Below are 21819 nucleotides of genomic sequence, written 5' to 3' on the forward strand. Positions count from 1 at the left end.
TATTTATCGCATGTGTAGGACTAAAATAAATAGAGAATAAATGTTACATATTTTATTTTATTTTTTCTATTACGCGCACGTCCACCCCTGTTTATTTTATCTATCTTTCAACCCGTATCAAGAAAAGTGTAAGTTATTTTCATTTATCAAACAAAACATACATATGTGTCATTCATATTTTTATCATGATGTAGAAAACTTTGGCAGTGGTCTTTACTAACTTAGATTTAAAGTTCCAAATGATATTTAGTGAAAGTCTCCCACTTAAATTGATAAAAAATCTTCGTGCTTCTCAGTAAGTCATATTATGTATGTGTTAAATACATTTCTCTGTACATACATTCGCATATGTTATCAAGTACATTTGTAGAGGTTTTCCTTTTTATTCGGTTTACCGCGAAACCCGCCATTTCCTGACTATGATTTATCTTGCGGTTTCTAAGCTGTGGGTCACTTTAATAAATGTATTCGGGTAAGGTGCTCCAAGAAATGGATGGGAAATATTCTGGATGCAATAACCTAATATACAGATGAAATATGTCTTCTTGATGTAGCACTCACATTAATCTACGAGAATAATGTCTCTGTTGTTAATCAATTATATTGAGTTGTAAAAACGAATGCAAATCGTCTACGAAACTGAAACGTTTGTGATTCAAGCACGTTTAATCGTTTATGCAGCTGGTTTTGATAGGATTGTAATTAATTTATGGTTTTTAAGCTCATTTCATAAAATATATTCTTGTTCTTGAGCTCATTATGTACTGGATTGATAATTTGATTTGAAGAAATCTTCGAACGATTTAAACAATTCGTTCGAGACAAACGTGGTTGAACGTTTTGGTGGTTTTTAAACACCCACACACAAAAAATTAATAGGTTATCATTGTTTTTCCAAGCAGAGTTTAGCTTAGTAAAGTTTTAGTTACGTTTATTAAAGATATTTTCATTTCATTATAATTCCTTCAAATGTAAAAAAATATTTTGAAGTTTTTTGTACATAAGTTCGATTATTCCCTATTACATGCAGGCATTTCCAAGAAGTCTCATAACTTTGGCATTAGGTGGCCAACAAACATGTTAGAGGAGGTCGAAATACAATGTTTTCCTTCTCAAGATATTCAGGGAGGGACAAGAAAAGTTCAAATAACCCAAATTAAGGAGTGCAATAAAGAGACCCTTCGGAAAACCTTGCGGGACCTATTCATGGAAATGCTAGTCGAACGTTCCGGTGAAGATGGTCGAAACAGAACGCGCTGTAAGGATTGAGTGAGAGGTTAGGGCCTGACCAGATGAAATTGCATTGTTTTTCGTTTTCTTAAAAAAGGGCTGGCTAGATATGAGAAGGAAATTAATATTTGATTATTAATTTTCTAAGATTACAATAAACAATACTGGCTACCTTTCCAATAAAATGGTTAAAAAGCAGAAATACAAGCAAAAGTGAATTAAAAGAAAAAAAACATTCACTGCAATATATTTACTAGTTAGTAAGTTGAATATTTACATTCAACTTAATAAACTCCCAGTAAACAGTTTATACATCAAATGAACTTCTTAATTTCCTCTCCGCAAGACAGCGATCGAGTAATTGTATGGTATTTAATAAAGACACAAAGTGCCCGCGCTAAGGAGCAATAATAACTTGTTGTTTAAATCATGCTGTCACTCCAAGAAAGCCCAATAGGGAGCAATCTCAGCCATGGCGACCGAAAAATACATGTACGCACACTTACAAATACTCGTGTCCTTAAAATAACGTATTAAGGAGCGCCGAGTATGACATAAATAGTGGTGGTGTGGAAGTCAGTTGACTATATAAAAATGAGGTTGTGAGGGATGTAAAAGCGGCGGCAGGGCGCCGGCGCCGCGGCTCTCGCCTCGCTTCGCACAGTTCGCAGTCAGACGCGGCGGCGCCGGCAGTGTCGCGCTCACGCCCCTCCCGGCCGCACGGTCCCGATCGCACACGACACGGACGCAACTCATGAACGACACGTTACGTATTAGTGTCATGTGATGTTACAGTGATCCTCTTGCCACACTACCCAGTGTCCGCGACGCCTTGCTGAACCTAACGGCAGCATCAGCATGAGTGACAGACAGCAATGTGACTGAAACGGCGCCGACTAGAGTGCTTGTGCAAGTGCTAACTTACAAGATGTTTAGTTCGTATCCAATGAACAACTTAAGTGCTCGTGTGACTCAAGATAATATGTGTCGTATGTGTAAACTTCAACATTATTTAATGTTTAATCCAGCATAAACTCATAAGGATCACGGAATACTGTCAGACATGGCGGTATTTTTCAAACAGTGTTTATTTTTAACGGTTATATTTACAAATCAAGTTACAAATTTGGCATCAGTGTGCCTCGACATATGTACTGCCTGTAACGTCAGTACACCGGCATGTCAACAATGCTCATATAACATCACACTGAAAGAAAACCCATATACACACCGCCAGTTATCTGTGTGCTGTAATGAAGATGTAAAGCTAGCGGCGTGGCCTCAAGAGTACGTTAATAAAACTATTGTCGAAGTTACCGCTCGCTACAACCCTACGTGTAACGCAAGTATCGTTTATTTTGACTTACCTTTATTAGACACGTTTTCACTTCACATTCGGAACAACAGTTTTGTTCAAATTAAGATCAACATCAAAGAGCAAAACTTGAGGGAAATTGATTTATCGTCTAATAACTTGCAATACGTTACCAAGGGAGTTTTTAATAACTTCCTGAATCTCCGGAAACTTATTTTAAGCAAAAATAAAATTGTTAATATATTCGAGGAAAGTTTTAATGGTTTATCTAAATTGGAAACTCTAGATCTGTCAGAAAACAATCTAACCATTTTGGCCAATGTGTTTACTCCGCTTAAAAACCTACAACATTTGAATTTGAGCAGAAACAATCTTGAATTCATCCACGAAAACTATTTTAATAACTGGCTACTACAACACTTAGATGTGTCACATAACAACTTAAGGAAATTAGCTCCAGGCGCTCTACAATTGTTACCAAATTTGGCGCGATTGTTATTGACGGATAATCCCCATCTAGGGATCACACAATTGGATACACAATTATTGGTTGGCACTGGACGCCGACTGCAACAAATAGATGCGTCAAGAACCGGCTTGCACCAAGTTCCCGAAGCATTCACACATTCCGTTAGATTTCTATCGCTCGTTGGAAATAGAATATCAGCCGTCAGATGCGGGGATTTTGACAGTTATCCCCTACTACAGTCGCTGGATTTCTCCGATAATAAAGTGGCTTCTGTCGAAGACGATTCCTTAGGCAGATTAGAAATGTTACTATTCCTCAACATAAATAAAAACTTTCTTACAGCAGTGCCAAAGTCACTTCCAGATGAATTGAAATATTTATCAATCAATAACAATTTAATAAAAAATCTATCTATGACTGATTTTAAAAACCTGCCTAATTTACGTATACTGTTGTTACAAAATAACAACATAGAATACATTCAAAACCACGTATTTGATGACTTACTGTCTCTAGAGATGTTGGATTTGTCAAACAATCCCATACAATCATTGTCTTGGAGCACGTTTGACGGGCCGCTATCGCTTCGAGATTTGAGACTTTGTTACTTAAACTTATCGGTGCCAGAGCGAGATGGCTCGTTTCCAATGTCGACGCCGGAAACTGTGCAGATGTTACACCTACAGTCGAGTCCCGGACTGGCGAGACAATTGCTAGCTGATGCAGCGGCATTAGCCGCCTTCTCACACTTACAATACTTAGATCTCAGAATGAACAATCTAACAGAAATCAGAAACGATTTATTATTTTACTTGGCGCAACTTAAGACGCTGAGATTGCATGGTAATCAAATAAACTGTAGTGCAGAGTTATGGCTCAAGGATTGGTTGAATTACAATAAAAGTTTATCTAGCAGCGAAACATGTTATTATTCTACTTCAGACGCCAAAATAGAAATAAGTAAATACAACTGTACATTTCCAGAAACATTTACTATAAGTGACAGTCTTCCGCCAGTTAATTTATACAGCACAGAAATGATAAATAAGTTACTAAGGTATTATGGGTACTTAAATAATAAAACTGAAAAAACGTTTAAACACGGAAATAGTAAAAATAAGTTTGACTACAAAAGGATACTTTTCAATAAAACGTTAACCAATACCACATCTAAAGGAGCCAATTTATCTGAGATCTTTAAAGAAAGTAAAGCGAACGACAGAAATGAGAACAAAATTTCTATGTATAACGACTACATGAACGAAACAGCTGTTGTGAAAGCAAGAGAATCCACTAAAATTTTAGATCAAAACAAACTACAAAATGAACAATTGAATATCGATCACAGATTTCTAGATATAGAACCATACTTCTCGGTTTCAACTCGTAATTATGAGAAAGATCTCAAAAGCGGTGAAGTTTATAGAAAAAATAAATCAAGATCCGGCAAGCGTTTGAATACGCCGCTGAATATAACAAAGAAACCTGAAAATCTGGTTACAGACAAAACCTACGCTTTCCCGACAAAAAGTTCGGGTAAGTTGGAAAACGGAACTGTTGAAGATCCAAAATACAGAATTGAATATTCGCCGTATCAGTCTGCTGATAAGAGTTACGTGGAATACGTGGGCGCTTTAGCAGTGTCAGGGTTAATTATGATGTCTTTGATACTGTGGGTTAGTTTTCGTCTGAGGTACAGAAGAAGAAATGTGCCAGTCGTGAACACAGAAGCCGAGGACCAAATAGAGGTGTCGAATATATCCGGAGGGGTATTGTGGTGACACCTGCGGGCAGCCGACCCGACGCCCTTCGAATACGATTCTCTTCTCACTTAGACTGATGCAATGTAAGTGTCCTTAAATATTTGATTCATATTTATGTTAGAGTCTTACGAACGCTCTCTATTAAATTAAAAATAGTAGTTTATAGGCTAGTATAACGAGCTTTTTGTAAGTGTTTACTTTTGTCTAAAAGGCCATTTCACATCCGCATTATACCTAAGCAAATAAAATGTTGACTGTCGTAAAAATAATTTACAAAATGGGTTTTTACCTAAAGACAGTACATCAAAATCTCTTCTATGTTAAGAATTATATAAAATTGAATGAAACTGCTTTCAAGAGAATGTAATTAAATGAATGGTTCTTTAAGTTGGGTGTTTAAGTAATTTAGGTTTAATTAACGCTAGGTTCAGCTATTCAGATTCATATCATTATTTCTAGGAATAAAGTATTAACACTACAAAAGAATGTAATTAATTAGTGTTCATAATTATCTTAAGTAATAATTCACTGAGCGAAATACTTATTCTTATTCAAAGTTACTTATATTAAATAATGTTAGCTCATCCCTAACAGTTAAATTAAAGCATTAATAATGTCCTTGTCTGTACGTATTAATTAACGTGTGCTAACAAAACAGTTGATATGTCAGTGTTGTAGATAAAATGTTCTTTTGTTTCAGTTCGAAGTGGTCGGCTGCACACGGGGTGGACGGCGTTATGTGATATAATAATTGGACGTACATATTTTTTTATGAAATAAGTACAAATAGATTGGTTAACTAGGCAGTGGGCAATGACTTTTTGTCTACGATGTAAATAAACTGTTCTGTTGACCATAGGCTTAAACCTATTTTTATGTAAAGTTGCAGTAGATTTGTAAATTTAATTTAGATACCTGACCTAGCTGATCTTGTCTACTATGCCGTACTTAAGGCTTTTTGTGGTTAGGCTACGACATTATTGTATATACTGCGATTGTAATGTTAAGTCACCATATCGAAAGGTGATGTATGCGATATGTGATGTACGAGTAGAATGAGTGGTTATGGATATGTAGCCGATAATGTAATGCGCAAATATCGTCAAAAAGCAGATCATGTCTTCCCTATAAACCTTGTAATTATTACATAATTATCGCGTAACGAGCTCTACTTAAGTGCCAAAATATTATTTTTCATTCTATAAATTTAGTATTGTAACTTGTTAATATAAATACATTTAGAATGACATTACAAACACTAAAAATAAATGCATATTTACATCTTGGAATAAGAATCTTGTATGCCTTAAATATGTTTGATTCTATCTTCTGAATTCAATACAAACTCTTCTGACTTAGGAATGGAGAAATACTCATCCAAGTTTCATTTTAAATTGAGTCATTATTTATTACTGCGTATATTAATTTGTATTATACAATTGATTGGATTATATGTTTCATTCGTTTTGCACAGAACATTAATACCGGTTCATTGATTTAGCTTATTTAACAGTTAATTGAGTTAATAAACTACTTAAAAATATTGTAAATGATTAAAAAATGAATTGTAAATAACACTGAGGAAATTAATAGGCATCGTTTGTTTTGTTGTTTAGTAGATGATGTTCTTGTTCAGTGTTACTCAATAATTATTACTCATTCATCACTCTGGAACCTAAGGTTGTATCTTGTTATATAAAACTTTTGAGGAAAATGATGTGTAGATATATGTTTTTACGTGAATCGTAGTTTGTGACGTACAAACGGATATCCAAAGATTTAATAAATAATAGATTGAGATATGTATTTTTATTTATTCGTCATGCATTTCCTTCACGGAATGTTAAAACATTTGAATCAAATACTTCAATATAAAATTTGCTTACGCACCTGTAAAGTCAAATATGAAGGACGTGTCTCAAATAGACATTATTTTGTTCAGAAAAAGAATAACTTGAGTGAAACGTAACGAGTGAACCGAAAGTAATTTTCTTTAAGACTCATCTAAAGAAATTGTGATCATTTGAAAAGAAAAAGAGAAAGATGGTAATAATTTTTACCCGACTTTACGAAATGAGAAGGGTCTCGGTGTGATTACAGCGATTGTCTTATGTCTGTGCAATACATATATTTATCTATATCGTTATATTTGGTTTAAGAGGTATTTGAAGGTAAGATAATTACTGTATAATGTGTTAAATAGATAGTTCATACGTAACATAATCTTTTTTTATAGTTTTGTAACTCGTTATATTTATATATCAACTCTTTGTTAGGCGATTATGAGCTCAATTAAAAAATAACACTTCACTTCAATTGATTCACTGCTCATCATGTCAATCTAATTAATAATGTATAACATAGTATCTTTAAAATTAGGTAAATGAATGGGAAAATCGATACATTTTGAGAATATAATAATATTGTTTAACTCGCCTCTGTTACAAAAACAATGTACAAAGCTGTACATTTTGTCAAAGACCTATCTTTAAAGTGCCCTTTGCTACGCCGTAGAGTGCTCTTGCATTATCATTTATAAATCTAAGCTTAGTTAGAGCGACTTTTGTATAGGTCACAGGTCAAAGGTCAGATAAACTGTTATTTTTATACTTTTCTCTAAGGCTACGTGCCCACAGATATGTGGCAATGGGTCAATGCATAATTATGATTTAGAGTCAAGCAGTAATCAGTCAACCGATAGGTTTTCTCTTTGTGTATTACAAACTGACCTTAATAACTGTGCCTATTTTGTTGACCGGTATTTTTCAAAATAATGTGTACGCTATGATATAGGCAAATATATGGCATTCTATGAGCCAAGGAGAATTTTAAAAATCGGTGTATTAGTTCCTGATATTGAACCATTAACGTCGTTAATTTAACGTCATATTCTCATAGATATATGTGGAGAACAAAAGAGGTTTAAAGTCGATTTTAAGCCAATAAATCAAAAAGTAGGTTACAAAACATTCATTTTCATACAATTTATTCAAGTCACGTCGACAAACGAATTGGTTGTTGTTTCATAAATACCACATGTGTGACCTTTTAACAGCTCTAAGTTAGCTTAATAGGTTTGTGGTGGGAGTGGGTTATCCCACTAATACGGTAAACGTTGAAGTTTAGACATTTTGATAGATGTTTGTTATTTATTCACGTAGTCGATGAATGAATTTTGATGTTTATTTATTTACACTTACATGATCAATGTACAATGGCGGACTGAGGCCTGAGGCATTCTCGACCAGTCAAATATAGAGTGATGCAGTAATAACAAGAAGTCGGTGCGTAAATGTAAACAGTGTTTTGTTCTATGCATCAAGTAAAGATCCCTCAAATTATAAGTATGATGTATTGCCGCTATAACAACAAATAACTAAAAATAAAAAAAATATAAGTATGGTGGACTCCTGTTGCTGCAATAACAACGAATAAAAATAAAAATCGATGTTAAGCAGTGTTTGATATGATCATAAATCTGATTTATGACCATTATTATCCAAATTTATATTTTTTCTACTATAGTTCATTAGTACCCACTGAACTTTGACTGTCGCGACTCCGGCTTACACTTGACTGGTTATTTATTGTTAAAGTTTTTGTTTTTCGCAAAATTCTATCAGTCTCCTAAATTATAATTTATATTGAAAATCTGTATATTGATTAGAGGCCCAAATTACCCCTCAAACACTGAGGGTATGTATCGACTTTCCTGTTGATACAAATATAAAAGGGTTAAGAGTTATTTATAGAACACGGGAAACGGCATCTATAAATAAGGTCTAATTAATTTTATTTGGTGGCCGTAACCCATGGATTTTCAGGATTTAATTTGTTAGCTCAAGGTTTGTGATTTCATTCTGGTAAGTAAATATAAATATGAGTATATTTTTAGGTTGTAGAAAAATCCTGATTAGCTGATAGATTAACAGGGCATATCAATTTGATTACTAACAAAGAATACAAAATCAAATCGTTCTTCCGCTCAATTTCTATAATGATTTATCGGAACCGTAAATTATCACTCAACAACATTAAGGACCAACTTTGCTTTCAAACAAATTGCTATCGACGTAAAACAAAAAGTTCATCCCTAACCTGTAGAAATCAAAACTAATAAACAGTGGAAGGTACTCTCGAAGCCCGCATTTTTTTGGGTCGGTTCGTTATCCGCAAAAACTTTTTGACGGACTAGGTCATCATAAAATCCACGAATTAATTAGCCCCCATTTTGATAAGCCTCCGTTTGTTTTACCGGCCGTTATATTTTTTGATGCGGCTTCGCTTAATTAATATATCAGTAAAATCGAATTGAAATTAGTGTGAACGAAATTTATTCAAAATGCATTTATGGTTCAAGGAAGACAGACTGGAATGTAACTACACATTACTAACAACTATTAGGTACTAATATGTAATTTATCTAAAACCTCATTAATTATTTAATAAACAAATCTCAATTACAGTTTGTTCATATAATGGATTATCAGCATAGTGAAGAAAAAACAGTTGGTACCTACTTATGATAACCAAAATATTGCTAAAGAATATCTTAAAATGTGACCGAAAAGCGTCACGGTGAGAAACTCGATGATACCCAGTTTATAACAGTAAGGGAGCCCAATCGACTGACGAGGAACTTTGAGGCATTCGCTCACTGATCCTGATGAGTCAGCGCTTCCCCGGCCAGATCAATAATTGGGCTTGAACTAACTAGACCATTTCAATTTGCTGGAAATTGAGATTCTCAATATTCAAGTATTCGACGTTTTCAATGCTATTTACACTCATACATATATATTATTTTAATATATATTAAAATTTTGAAGTGATTTGCAATGAATAGTTCAATGTATGAATTTCAATAATAGTATCTTAGTGAACATTTTTAATAATCAATCCATTTCGAAGTCAATTTCCATTAAATTAATGGACAACTCGGTTATTATTTATCACAGATAATGAATAAGTCATTACTTATCACGAATGAATAACGATGTATCTCTAATTATTCATTCGATAAAACCAGCTTTAAGCTTTAAAACGAAAATTCTGCTTACGATTTTGTATTGACGGAGTTAAAAGTAATTACGTTGACAGCAGATGCTGAAGACATAATTAAGCGTGTAGTTGGCAATTTAGTCGAATGAAAAGATGATATCGCAAAAGCGCAAAGCCTTCTTGCGCAATGTACGTTAAGTAGCCCTCGGAGAATCGTTTCACTGACATATTTACTCAAGAGGTCTATTAGATAAATCGTTGTTCTAAACTAGATTTGCCGGCCAGACATTTTTGCTATAGTAAATTAACTTGTTATACAGAACCTAATTAAGGGATAATGGACTTTTCTGATGGCTAATATAAGGTCGAAATTGTAGTTTCATTACTATTTGTTTATTAACGTTGATTAGTTTATCAACAGTTTGATAGTTGTTAGTCTCAATCCAGATAAATACAAATTCAACCTTGTTTAGGATATCGTTATTCTTTTCACTAGTCCTAAATAAGAAAAGGACAAGGACACATTAAAATTATCATTTTAAATAAGGACTTCAATTTTATTTAAATTAGAATCCGTCGACAGAGCAGATATTTTCAAACAACAAGCTATTTGTCTGCCTCTAAGTACCTTTAATAATAACCTACACGAAAAATGTTATCTTTCTTAGAACATTCATAAAGAAAAACCAAAACAATTTACGTCACGAGTTTGGTTAGTTTATGAGGTATCCCAAACTTTTACAAGACAATTAAACAACAAGTGTTGTATATAAACGAACTAGCAACGAATGTCTCTGTTCGCCAAATTGATGAGGAAGTAACTGCAAATGAGATCGTGGCGAGAGTAGGTCGCATTAAGATAACGTTTTTATTGCATTCCTATTTCGTGCGCTGTTACCCCATCCATTACAGATCGCATTGACTTGCTAAGTATGTACATTACAGGAACGCGTTAAGCGAATGATCCGGAAATAGGTGAAACACGAAAATGTTAATAAGGTTATTTCAGATTGTATAGTGAAATGTAAACAGCCCTTCGGCTATTATGAGTCGCGGTACAAAACAAACAGTCTTGGAGCGACGACTGTTCCGCTTAAATATTGATGCCGAGGTTCAGTGCGCCTACTGCTCCTGCCCACCCTTCGTCGAGATTTCCACTCAATTATTATTTTATTAATTCGAAAATTCATGCCCACTTGTGTTTGTATTGTATAATTGGTGTACTTTTAGCAATTAGGTTCGGGTACCACAAGGAAAATTGTTTTTGTGAGTTTTTATAAGTAGAATTCCGTGTCCATTTAATGCTACACCAAGACCGGTAAATGTTGCCAAATACTTGGTATTTTATTTATTTATATTTTCTCTTTTATTAGAGTTCTGTACCCTTTAGGTACAGAACTCTGAAAAAGAGAATACGGAACGTATTACTAACTCTTCGTTGTTTGTCCGTCCATTACAAGGTCTCACTACTACTATACTATAGGTGACTATAGGTTTCACTATTACTAGGTTTGACTAAGTCTAATAGTAGCGAAAAGGGCTAACGTATACTACGACAGCTAAATACTAAAAGTAAAGTTTCATGTAAAATGAAAACAGAATAAGTGTTCTGGTTCTTAGCGTGGTAATTTATTAAATGTGTTTGAAGGCCAAAACATCTAAATAAACGGCGTAAGCTTAATTACAAGGTAAAAAAGTAACAATAAAGAAAACATTTTTACAACGAAGCGCGAAGAGAAATAATATCGAAAGTAAAAGTACTATTTGATTACGAATTGATCAAAACTTAGATCTCATTGAAATCACAAACTACTTAAAAACAATTCTGCCACACCTGTGAAAGCTCTCCAAGAAATTTGAGAGACTTGGAACTTAGGTATACATGTTGGCATCTGTACTCTGATTTATTGGAAACTAGCTGTGCCCCACGGTTTCACCCGTGTGAATACGTAGTTCCAGATCCTGGTGCCTTTATATTATTGGGAGGGGATCTAACAAATCATTATCGTAACAAAAGTCAGGACTACTAAATATGGTGGTTAATAATTCTTAAATTTTCAAATTTGCCGCTCAATTTTTTTTTCTTTAATGAGAAATTCTTAATCTTGACAACAACAAATACATACAACAAAAAAGAATTAGCGAACCGAATTAGTCAAGCCGTGACTAAGGGAAATAGGGACATTTTTATATATATAGATTCTACAATACCATGTATACGATATTTGACATGTGTAGGTACTGAGGATTGGTATCTTAGACGTATGTTTCCTTTGTGTGACTAGCTATTCATTCAATACCATCTGTTTTGTCATGGTAGTCTGGGAAATTGATTAGTTTCAGACTATTTCGGTGCCAGTTTCTATTTCAGTAAACAAATTTAAGGATTCTATATGAAAAGTAATAGTTTATTCTGAGAATACAATAAATAATATGCCTTTAGGATGTCAAATTCATTTTTAGTCCATTTTAGTTGATATTCCCCAACTGGCTGCCCTGAAAAGAAACGTCTAAATATCATCGAAGTAATTTCCCATTTAAAAGTCCAGACAATGTAGTCCTTTCCTCATGAGTAAACACTTTAATACATCCCCTAATTACTTACCTATGCATCTATGTATATACATATGTAGTCGGTCAATATTTCTAGACGCCTATAATGCAATATTCGTGTCTAGCCTAATCAGCCGTCACACATTCGCATTAGTACTCAGAATCCAAACAATTGTTTGCGACTGATCAAATTATCTAATGGAAGCTTAGATCCAACGACAAGCTTTTGGTTTCATGGTTTGAGTTAATAAATCATAATTATAGTAGACAAAGGTCGTTTATCCTGGTTGGCTTTAATTACCAACCCCTTTAATCCCGCGCTCCAATAAAAGCATTTAATTAAAATTGTAGCAGTATTCCCGTATATATTAACAATGTTCTAGTCAGAAAACCAGTATCGTTAGGTTTAATAAATAAACATCGCTAAGGAGTGATTGGGTTTCAATGAATTTGAAGCCTTTTTATTAATTTGTCAAAGAGATAAAGTTATTGTTACATGTTTATGTGATTAAAATATTTAGGTCGTTGTAACTTCGCCTGTGTGCAAGCATGTTTAATTGTGAATTAATTAATTATAGGCCAGTGTCGGTTAAGCGGCTTAAAAAGCCTTAAGTACGTTCTTATTGCTACGTTCTTGGGTCTCGAGGGACTAACCTCATCATACCTTTACCGTCGGGTGGCTTTCCTGAAGAAGGCTTATAGTGCCTCGTCGAGTTGGACTTTAATTACAATTCTTTAAATAGAATCGTGAAAGATTTGATCAAAATTCTTTTGTTACATGAAAGGAGGTGGGATGAAGATCTCATTTTATCGGAGCAATTCGCCGCAGGTTAATGGCAGGTCCGCTAGTCTAGTAGAACACCTTTTCCAATTTCCAACAATGTGTCAGAGACGTCTTGATAGCTTCTCGCCAACTCGAATCTTATATCGAGCTTCAAACTCAATTTGAACTTTGGGTCTTACGAAACATTACGTTAGCAATAATCCTTTTTGAAAGATTTAATCTGCCAATTAATTTCATTAGTTCTAGCCACAAAATGTAGCGAGATATTACGGTTATCTGACTTAAATATTAATGTTTAAGGCTGTCCTAGATAGTTGAGAATTCGTAACAGAATATAATTCTGTGATCTTAAATAGTATTATGGAATGCCTCGGGTCGCGAGCGTAGCCAAATGGGTAAAGGCAAAAGTTTATGCACGTGTTTAAGTTGCGCTTACATATTATTATTGTATGCAATAGTGAACATACAGGTATATTTGCGAATCTGTAAGAGGGATTGTGGAATAACATTTAAAAAGTTAAAAAAAAATAAGCACAATACAACTCGGTTTTTCGATTATAAATATCGAAGAAATAAAATAGTAGTTATTTTATAAGAACACAGCTTTTTCGTCTGTCACTAGGTTGTATTTCATGAATAGCTAGAGATTTGAAATATTCACAAATGATGAATCTCCGTTTTCCCCTATTACAACAAAAGAAGGATAGGTAAGAATCTAAATCGAGGTAGAAGCGACGTTTAGCACACTTATAAATTTTGTGATGACCATTTTCTTGTGAGAATTTGTTTTTCTTTAGCCTTTTTTTACGGAATCCTCTATATCGCGAATCTGGCTTTACCTTGACCGGTTTATCACCAGCCAGTAATTTCATTAGCATTGACCAGTAAAAGAAAACATTAATCTTAAACAGTGCCATGCCAGGCTTCAAAACAAAGATAGACGCGTAAGCTGAAATAATATGATTATAATAGTAATTCGGCAAGTCTATTATCTAGGGATAAAAGGTTGGTCGAACTAACACAAATCCTGAGCTGGCTAGGGATTTACTCGCTCGCTTATACTCTTAAGCTGACGCCTCTGGGTCTTGTTGGAATCATACATTTTGATGACAAATAATCCGGTAATTCTCGTTATTATTTAATAAATAGTCATACAACATAATTTTATTTTTATGATGGTTGTTATGCAATTTTTAGGACTAGTTTATTACGTCACAGCCTATTCTGAGATTACGAAGAAAATCTAGATGGAAATATTGAAATTCTTTTCTTTTTGTTGCATGCACGGCTTTCCTATTTTCCATGAACGGAAGATCGATAAAAAAAGTGTGGGATTGAGGCCAATTAGTCACGGTTCCTCTTTTACCTGTTTAGTATTCTTAAAGGAACGAAAGCACACAAACTAATTTAAAATTTATAGAATCACTTAAATTCTCGTAAAAGAAAACTCCAAAATATTTTACACTTAAAAGAAAAGCAGTACTTAAGTGAAAAGGCAAAGAGAGAGGGGTCATAAAGACTCGAACAAAATAGGAAGTAAAAATAATAAACCACAGTCTAAGCCACTCTGTGCTTGCTAATTGCTTGATTTAAAGATTATCGGGTGGTGTTTGTTCTTTATTTACTTAAAAGCCTTAAAAGTAAAAAATCTAGTGACTTTAGTGCACGGATAGCTGAGCTTTTGATTTCAACTCGCCAAACTTACTGAGCGTGACAAGTCGTGGGTTCAAATCCCATTTAAGACGAACATTTGTCTGATCTACGAATACTTGTCCTGAGTCTGGGTGTCTTTTTGACGGTATCTTAAGTGTTTGTCAAACCTCACAGGACAAAAGGATTAGATATCTTTAAGCGTCTTTAAAAAAAATTCTAACCAAAAACAAAAATAGCCAACACGGTAAAGTTTAGATTGAATTTGGTATGAAGATAGCTTAAATGCTTAATATGTAACAAATGACGATACGTATTTACGGAATACAAACTCGTGAGTGTTACTATATACCGTTATCTAATATCGTAACATAAATATTTATGAGTACTTTATAGCCCTATCTTCGTATTCATAATTTTCTATTAAAGGTTCATTTAATATTGGAGAGCTTAAGGATTGTTAACGTAAGTCCGATAAGCCCTATAGAAAATGTATGCAGGTTTGAGAGACGGCCAGAAAATTGGGGAAAATCGAGTGTTCATTCAACCCCTAATAATACTACGTTACGTTATATTTTGAACTTGAAAAGGTTTTCTACTTTATAACCTTTTATGATCGACAAGAGATCACAATGTTACATTAATTTATACTCAGTTTCTATAAAATATATTTTGAAAATTTGGGTACCGATTTTTATATATATCCAAGAGAACAGTTACATTTTCACGAGTGTAGAATAACAAGAGGACGCGCTAGAAAATATGTGTGTCATCAGTAAAACGCAGAGTACTTCATCTAATTTACACAGTAAACTACTTCTCACATGAGTCAGCATAATGCACAGCTCTGTTACAGCTGATTCTATTCATTCAAAGGCTGGAGTTAAGTGGGGGCATTAACATAAACTATCGCCATTATTATTGTCGTGGTTCTGCTTAAAACGTACATACGGTGTACGTAAGCTCACACTTAAGGGTGAGTACAATGAAAGTTGGGCGGGTCAATGTTTAATATAAATCTGACGAAGCACATCGTGGCCGGTCCGACCGCCACTGCCATCACTGAATTATTCATCTCCTCCTAACTATAGTTGCGATTCATTCTTTTGTTTCTACAACTTGAATATCGAATGTGATAGATATTAGGTTTTCTTTTTTATTGTACCTCAGATGTGTTTTCTGTTTCTTGCCGGCCTAGTGATGACGTAATTGATAAGAGGTTTTTTTTAGTGTTATTAAAGGTATTTTATTTGAATTATTTATTGATATTTGTTAGAAAAAATCTTAACTTATAAGAAACAAAATGTGTATCAAGTGCTCGAATTTGAAGACAGTATATAAAAATAAAATAAAACTCAATTACAAATTTTACGAAGTATTGCAAATATTGCAACAGAATCACTCAGCGTTAAACAGCGCTAAATCAGTTTAAAGGCTTTTATAAAAATAATGAATGAATAAAATAATAGTAAAGGTTTAATGCCTTTTTATGAGGAAGGTGCGGTCAGATGCGAGCTGCGCGGATTTCTCCGTACATTCAGCGACCCTGAATAATTCATCGCGGCTTTCGCTGTCGCGACCTTACTATGCTTCGAATAACATCTACTTCTAACTACATAGCACTATTCATACAATTTTAGTTGAATTCCAGCAAAAATATGACTAACTTGAAAGTATTATGAGATAAAATAAAGTGGAGAGTGGAAGGTGTTACTTTACGCTTAATGGACTCAAGTGCACTTGCGTCCAAGAATTTATTATGCTGTCCTCCAATGTTGGGACCAAACTAACTTATTTGGACAACGTTTAGTATATAACAAATGTTACGAGTGTATTAGAAAGGAAAATACCTTCGAGATATATGGTAGCGTAATTTCAAATTATGGACTCGTAGGCACAGTATAATAATCTTCGAACGTGTTTCTTTAAAATACAACGAAGTTTGTCTACATAACATATTATTATTAAAAAAGTCAGGGCAGACCTTATGATTCTAACCTGAATGATAACAAAATTGATATTTTTTACATCGCACTAATCAACAATTACTGATTTTTTGAAACAATATCATTATAGAAGAACATATAGGTATGTAGACAATTATTGATGTAATAGTGAAAGCAATGTATCCTGTATACAACTGGCATTTCTACTGCTTCTTGCATGGTGTTATCACATACTGAGATCGATGCCACTACACTTACGTTCTCTAAGTACTCTATGTAAATTTGTATGTAAACCACCATTGCGTAGGCGTGTTTGAGTTGGGTGGTTTAAGGTGACGCATTTTCTCTGTGTGGGTTACAAATTGTTATATACTCCCACTTAGATTTCAGTTATACACGTGTATTCATAGGTTCTGGTGTATAGTTGAGATATTTTGGTGCAGACGCGTCACTATTTTGGTTACACCATAATCGAATGAAATCTACTCATGTTTTCATTTGATTCTCTGTCGTTACCATTAAAGAAAAATGTAAATAAACACACAGATCCCGTTCCATCTTGGGTAAAAACTCATTAGATTTAGAGTGACGTTAATATATTTTGACATAATCGAAAATCGAAAAAATCCTTCGTATTGTGTACTTTGTTCTTTAATACTACTTTTCAAATTACATTCCATGTAAAAAATACTGTTTTCATAGTTATCTGTGACCCTGTTTTTTTAATCTATCTTGTTTGGGAGTTGAGAGTCGAAGATACATTTTCTTTCGATTAATGATGGTATGAATATGTCTTTATTATTACAACCAAAAACGTAAGTATTTTGTAAGTGATATGAAGAAAACATTCAAATTCAATCGTCTATGACGCAAAAAACATCTGATCACAGAACAAAATCGACTGACAACGTGATAATATAAATTACATGCAAATGAGAGACCTTTTTACTATGTACATGAGCTTTCGTCACTTTAATAAAGACAAGTAATTACTTGTGCCTTTATATAAATAGGCTTGGAGTTGAGAACGTGTAAGTCAAACACGAATGAGAAACATCCAGACTTTGGCCAAACATCTGAAAACCCAAATATTTGTTTGAGAGTGATATTGAAGCACGCGATTTAACAAAATAAAGTTAATTATGTTAGTCAACTTTTGTTTTAATTCGATTACTTTTATAGTGTAGTTTGGTGGATTATTTAAAAAAAAAGGTATTTTAATATATTTACATATTTGTCTTTTGATGTGTCAATTTATAGAAACACAAGCATCGAAAAGGTAAGAGGTTTAGTTTTTTCAAGTAAAATGAAAATCGCCATCGTATACAAAATCGGTACACCCCGTCCGAAGTTTAGGCGTAACAAAAAAAAGAAGCACATACGAATTGAGATCCTCCTTTTTGAAGTCAAAATATTGGGAACTGCCATAATTAGGTCATCAATTTGATAACGATTAAGCACAATACCGCTCTACTTTCGTTCGACCTCCATAGGGAAAACCCGTAATATTACATATACGGAGATTCTACACAAGTCTCTTGGCAACTGCGCAGATTGTGTCGTCAACTATTATATTTCAGTTCAGAGCATCTATTTGTTCGACAACTCGCAAGATAAGCTAAGAACAATAGGTTTTCTGCGAAAATCGAACTGATATCATCTTTGTGTATTCAAGTTCCCGTTCTTATGTATTTGTTAAATAAATTATTCTTGCTTCTAGAAGTAGAGTCAATCAAATCAGTAGAAATGGATCCTGTTGATATTTTCAGTTATTTTTCCCAACCAACCTTATTGGTATTCAATTCTTATAATTGAATAGTTTTAAGAAATAACTTGTTAATACAGTTTACCATAAACCCATTCAGTTTATGACAAACTATACATTTCTAAGCTCTAGATTCATTTGACTTATGAGAACGAAATTTATCAGTATTCATTTCAACATATTTTATAATAATGACAACACAATAATGATTTTTTCATTCATTTTAATGAATACCAATATAGTGTCAACTTTTTGTTTTTTAAGAAACTAAAAACTATTTTCTGTCAAATTGCTCCTGACACTTGGGCTACTTGACATTAAATTATATTAATAATTTCAACTGTCCATTCATATTCGCGATTAACCATTCTTGAAGCAACCCACAGATTCAATTAGTCTCGTTTTACTGTAGCAGCTTTTATTTTCGTAGCGGCGGTTACGCAACGTAGCAGATGCTACGCGGTAGCCTGGCCTACGAATAAACTGCTATTCTTGCATTTCGCGAAATAATTTTGCAATATCAAATCACAAATCAAGGCAATTATAATGAGGACATTTTAGGATTATAGAGTTAACGGAAGGATTCGCTCGATTGACATTTCCGGAAGCTAACTAGTTGCAATTGTTTATTATTTCGAAAAGATATTGCATTATTTCGTAAATGGTGGAACTGACAGGTGAACAAAACATATTCATTTATTTAAATCTTCGGTATTTTATGATAATAGATGATTTATTATTTAGGAAAATTGCAAGCCAAGCACTATGTATGCATTTGCACCTAATTCTATAACTTAGTTTTTAAGTTTTACTCTTAATTCCTGCATTTAGACTTCAGATAAGGTTAAGAGATTAACAGAAAGACAGTTGAGTAAATATACTTTTTAATCACTGAACTCGGTTTTAGCATCTTGTGTTTTTGTGTATGGAAATTGTAACAAAAGACTGTTGAGATGGGAGTGAGCGGCGCCGGAGCGAACAACGGAAACCCGGTTTTTCCATTCGATGCCCAGCGGTCTTATCATTCGCCTTCACTCTTGCATTTTTAAATAGCTACCGTGCCAATACTTGTTTCTTGGGGAATGGTCAATTTTCGTCTATTTTCTTGAATGACTTGGAAACTATTTATTTTAAAATTACAAAAAAATACATTTAAGATCTTCTCAACAAGGCCTTTCATTTGATATACCACACGATGCAGTTTACAGTTTTTTTTTTTTTAAGTTTCCCCTCCCCCCCAAAAATGACCCCCCATATACAGATTTCATCTGGTCACGTCACACCTCTGTGTTTGGGTCACAGGAATTGATATGTGCACTAAATTTCAACTTAATCGGTCTAATAGATTCGGAGATAATTGACTGTAAGCGACGGACGGACAGACACACGAGTGATCCTATAAGGATTCCGTTTTTCTATTCAGACGTACGGAACCCTAAAAAAGGCCTAAACGCTTGAAATATAAAAATATAATATACAGTATTTATTAAAAAATCTGTCTTATCGAACTCAATTTATTTAGTTTTAACATAGTTTGCCTGTGTAAGCACTGAAAACTAATAAATCATAAGTAATAGGTGGGTCTTAAATTTAAGTTTTGTTAGATTAGGGACATTTCAAATTCAGGTTAATATTTGATGATCACGTAATTTTTTTCAACTCTGTCTAGTCTCTAATAGGGAATTCATTGAATATCCTACAGCTTTAACAAAAGTACCTACCTCGTGTATGAAATCATCTGATTTGTCAAACTAAGTGATAGACAAGAGACAGCGTTGCTTTAGATTTCACTAAGTGTTCGTTCCCCTATACCATTTTGTTTCAAAATAAATTAGAATACTTTCTTATTCTTGTGAAATCTCTGTAGGTAACAAAAAAATACGAAACCGTGACTTTGTGAAAGCTATTTGCGTCGAGGCATATACGAATATCAGATACCTTCAGATTTTTGCTCATCGCATGCACGTATATCATGAATATCATGATTGATGATGACACGCCATTCTGAAATACGATGTAAATTAGCTTCGACTCCATCAGGCTGCGAGCTCTCGCCGCCATATTCCTGATAAGTACGTAAACATTATCAGCTTATCCCGATGAAGTGGGAGATCATATCCTCGTGAAACCTTATTTATTTTCCTTGCCAATTCCCATTCCACCGCTATCTAATTTTATTGACTATTGTTCCTGTTATTTATGATTCGGTGAATTGGGTTTTGATCAGACAAAGGCTGGAGCCGCCCCCTATCTCTCGTAATTGTACTAATAAATCAGATAGATTTTCTTTTGTTACCATATTGGTATTTAATCGAACTTGTGGAAAGGTTTCGCCTTATACATGAGTATACATGTATTTGCATGTTATGAATACCAATGCAAGCATTTATTTGCCAACTGTTAAGATAACAACTACAATACACTTTGTTGATCAACTTGAAGACGAGTTTAATGAATAAAACAAATGTTTAAAAACAAATATTTGTTGATAGATACATTAATAAGCTTTATTTAGAAATAAATGCGTAGGATAGCTGTTTGCTAATCAAATAACTGAATGTTTAAACTTACTCAATATTTCAAGTTTAGACGTATTACTTGAACTTAAATACAAACAAGATCTCACCGTACTAATATATCTGTAGCTACATTGAAAGGACAATATTAGTCACACATATTTGTTTTTGAGTTTCAATAAAACTTTAAGATACTAACAATTTATATTGGATTCAAATAAAACTCTGTAAAAGTATATTTTTTTTGTATTAACATTTCCAATTCCAATTAAAGCACAATGTTAATTCGTTTTTATTTCAACATTAGGGATAAATAAGCCATTCATGAATTCAGGAAAATTACAACCTTAAAAGTGTCACACCTACTTAAATGCTATAAAAAGAAGTCAAGATGATTATGCTGAAGCTTTAATAAAGAGTTAAACAAGGTACAAAAACAAAAAAGGTCTAATTCGCTTCACCTCTCATAGAGGTAAAAAATTAAATAAATAAACAATGTAGATACGAATGGCAGGAAAGCAGGACAAAAGCACTTGTTTATTTTAAATCCGTTTTATTTATTTCCTTGGAAATTCTTCTTGTTTTCCTAATTAGTTTATCTTAACCTTTCTTTATTCCATCCTTATAATTCCTTTGTATTGTTATGATCGTTATGTTGGTACTCGCGTTAACAGCGTCTTAAACGGTGCCGCGCAATTAGATTCCTGAAGCTTAATGATCTTAAGAGCGCATTTTCCGTGGCGGGTGGCGAGATAAGTATTGGAACGTTTATGAGAATATCTATATTCTTGAGCGTCTTCAGTAGATTGGACACGGGTTGCAATGTT

General features: G+C 33.7%; 1 protein-coding gene across 1 annotated transcript; it reads left to right on the forward strand.

Annotated features, from left to right (window-relative positions):
• The first annotated feature begins 959 nt into the window (after positions 1-959).
• LOC113500713 (toll-like receptor 13) lies at positions 960-6577 on the forward strand. The gene is made up of 2 exons (XM_026881596.1): positions 960-4860; positions 5478-6577. Exon 1 carries the CDS (start codon positions 2294-2296, stop codon positions 4793-4795), a length of 2502 nt encoding a protein of 833 aa, XP_026737397.1. The 5' UTR covers positions 960-2293; the 3' UTR covers positions 4796-4860; positions 5478-6577.
• Positions 6578-21819: the final 15242 nt, after the last annotated feature.

This window comes from Trichoplusia ni, chromosome 14, assembly GCF_003590095.1.
Source record: "Trichoplusia ni isolate ovarian cell line Hi5 chromosome 14, tn1, whole genome shotgun sequence".
NCBI classification, from domain to species: domain Eukaryota; kingdom Metazoa; phylum Arthropoda; class Insecta; order Lepidoptera; family Noctuidae; genus Trichoplusia; species Trichoplusia ni.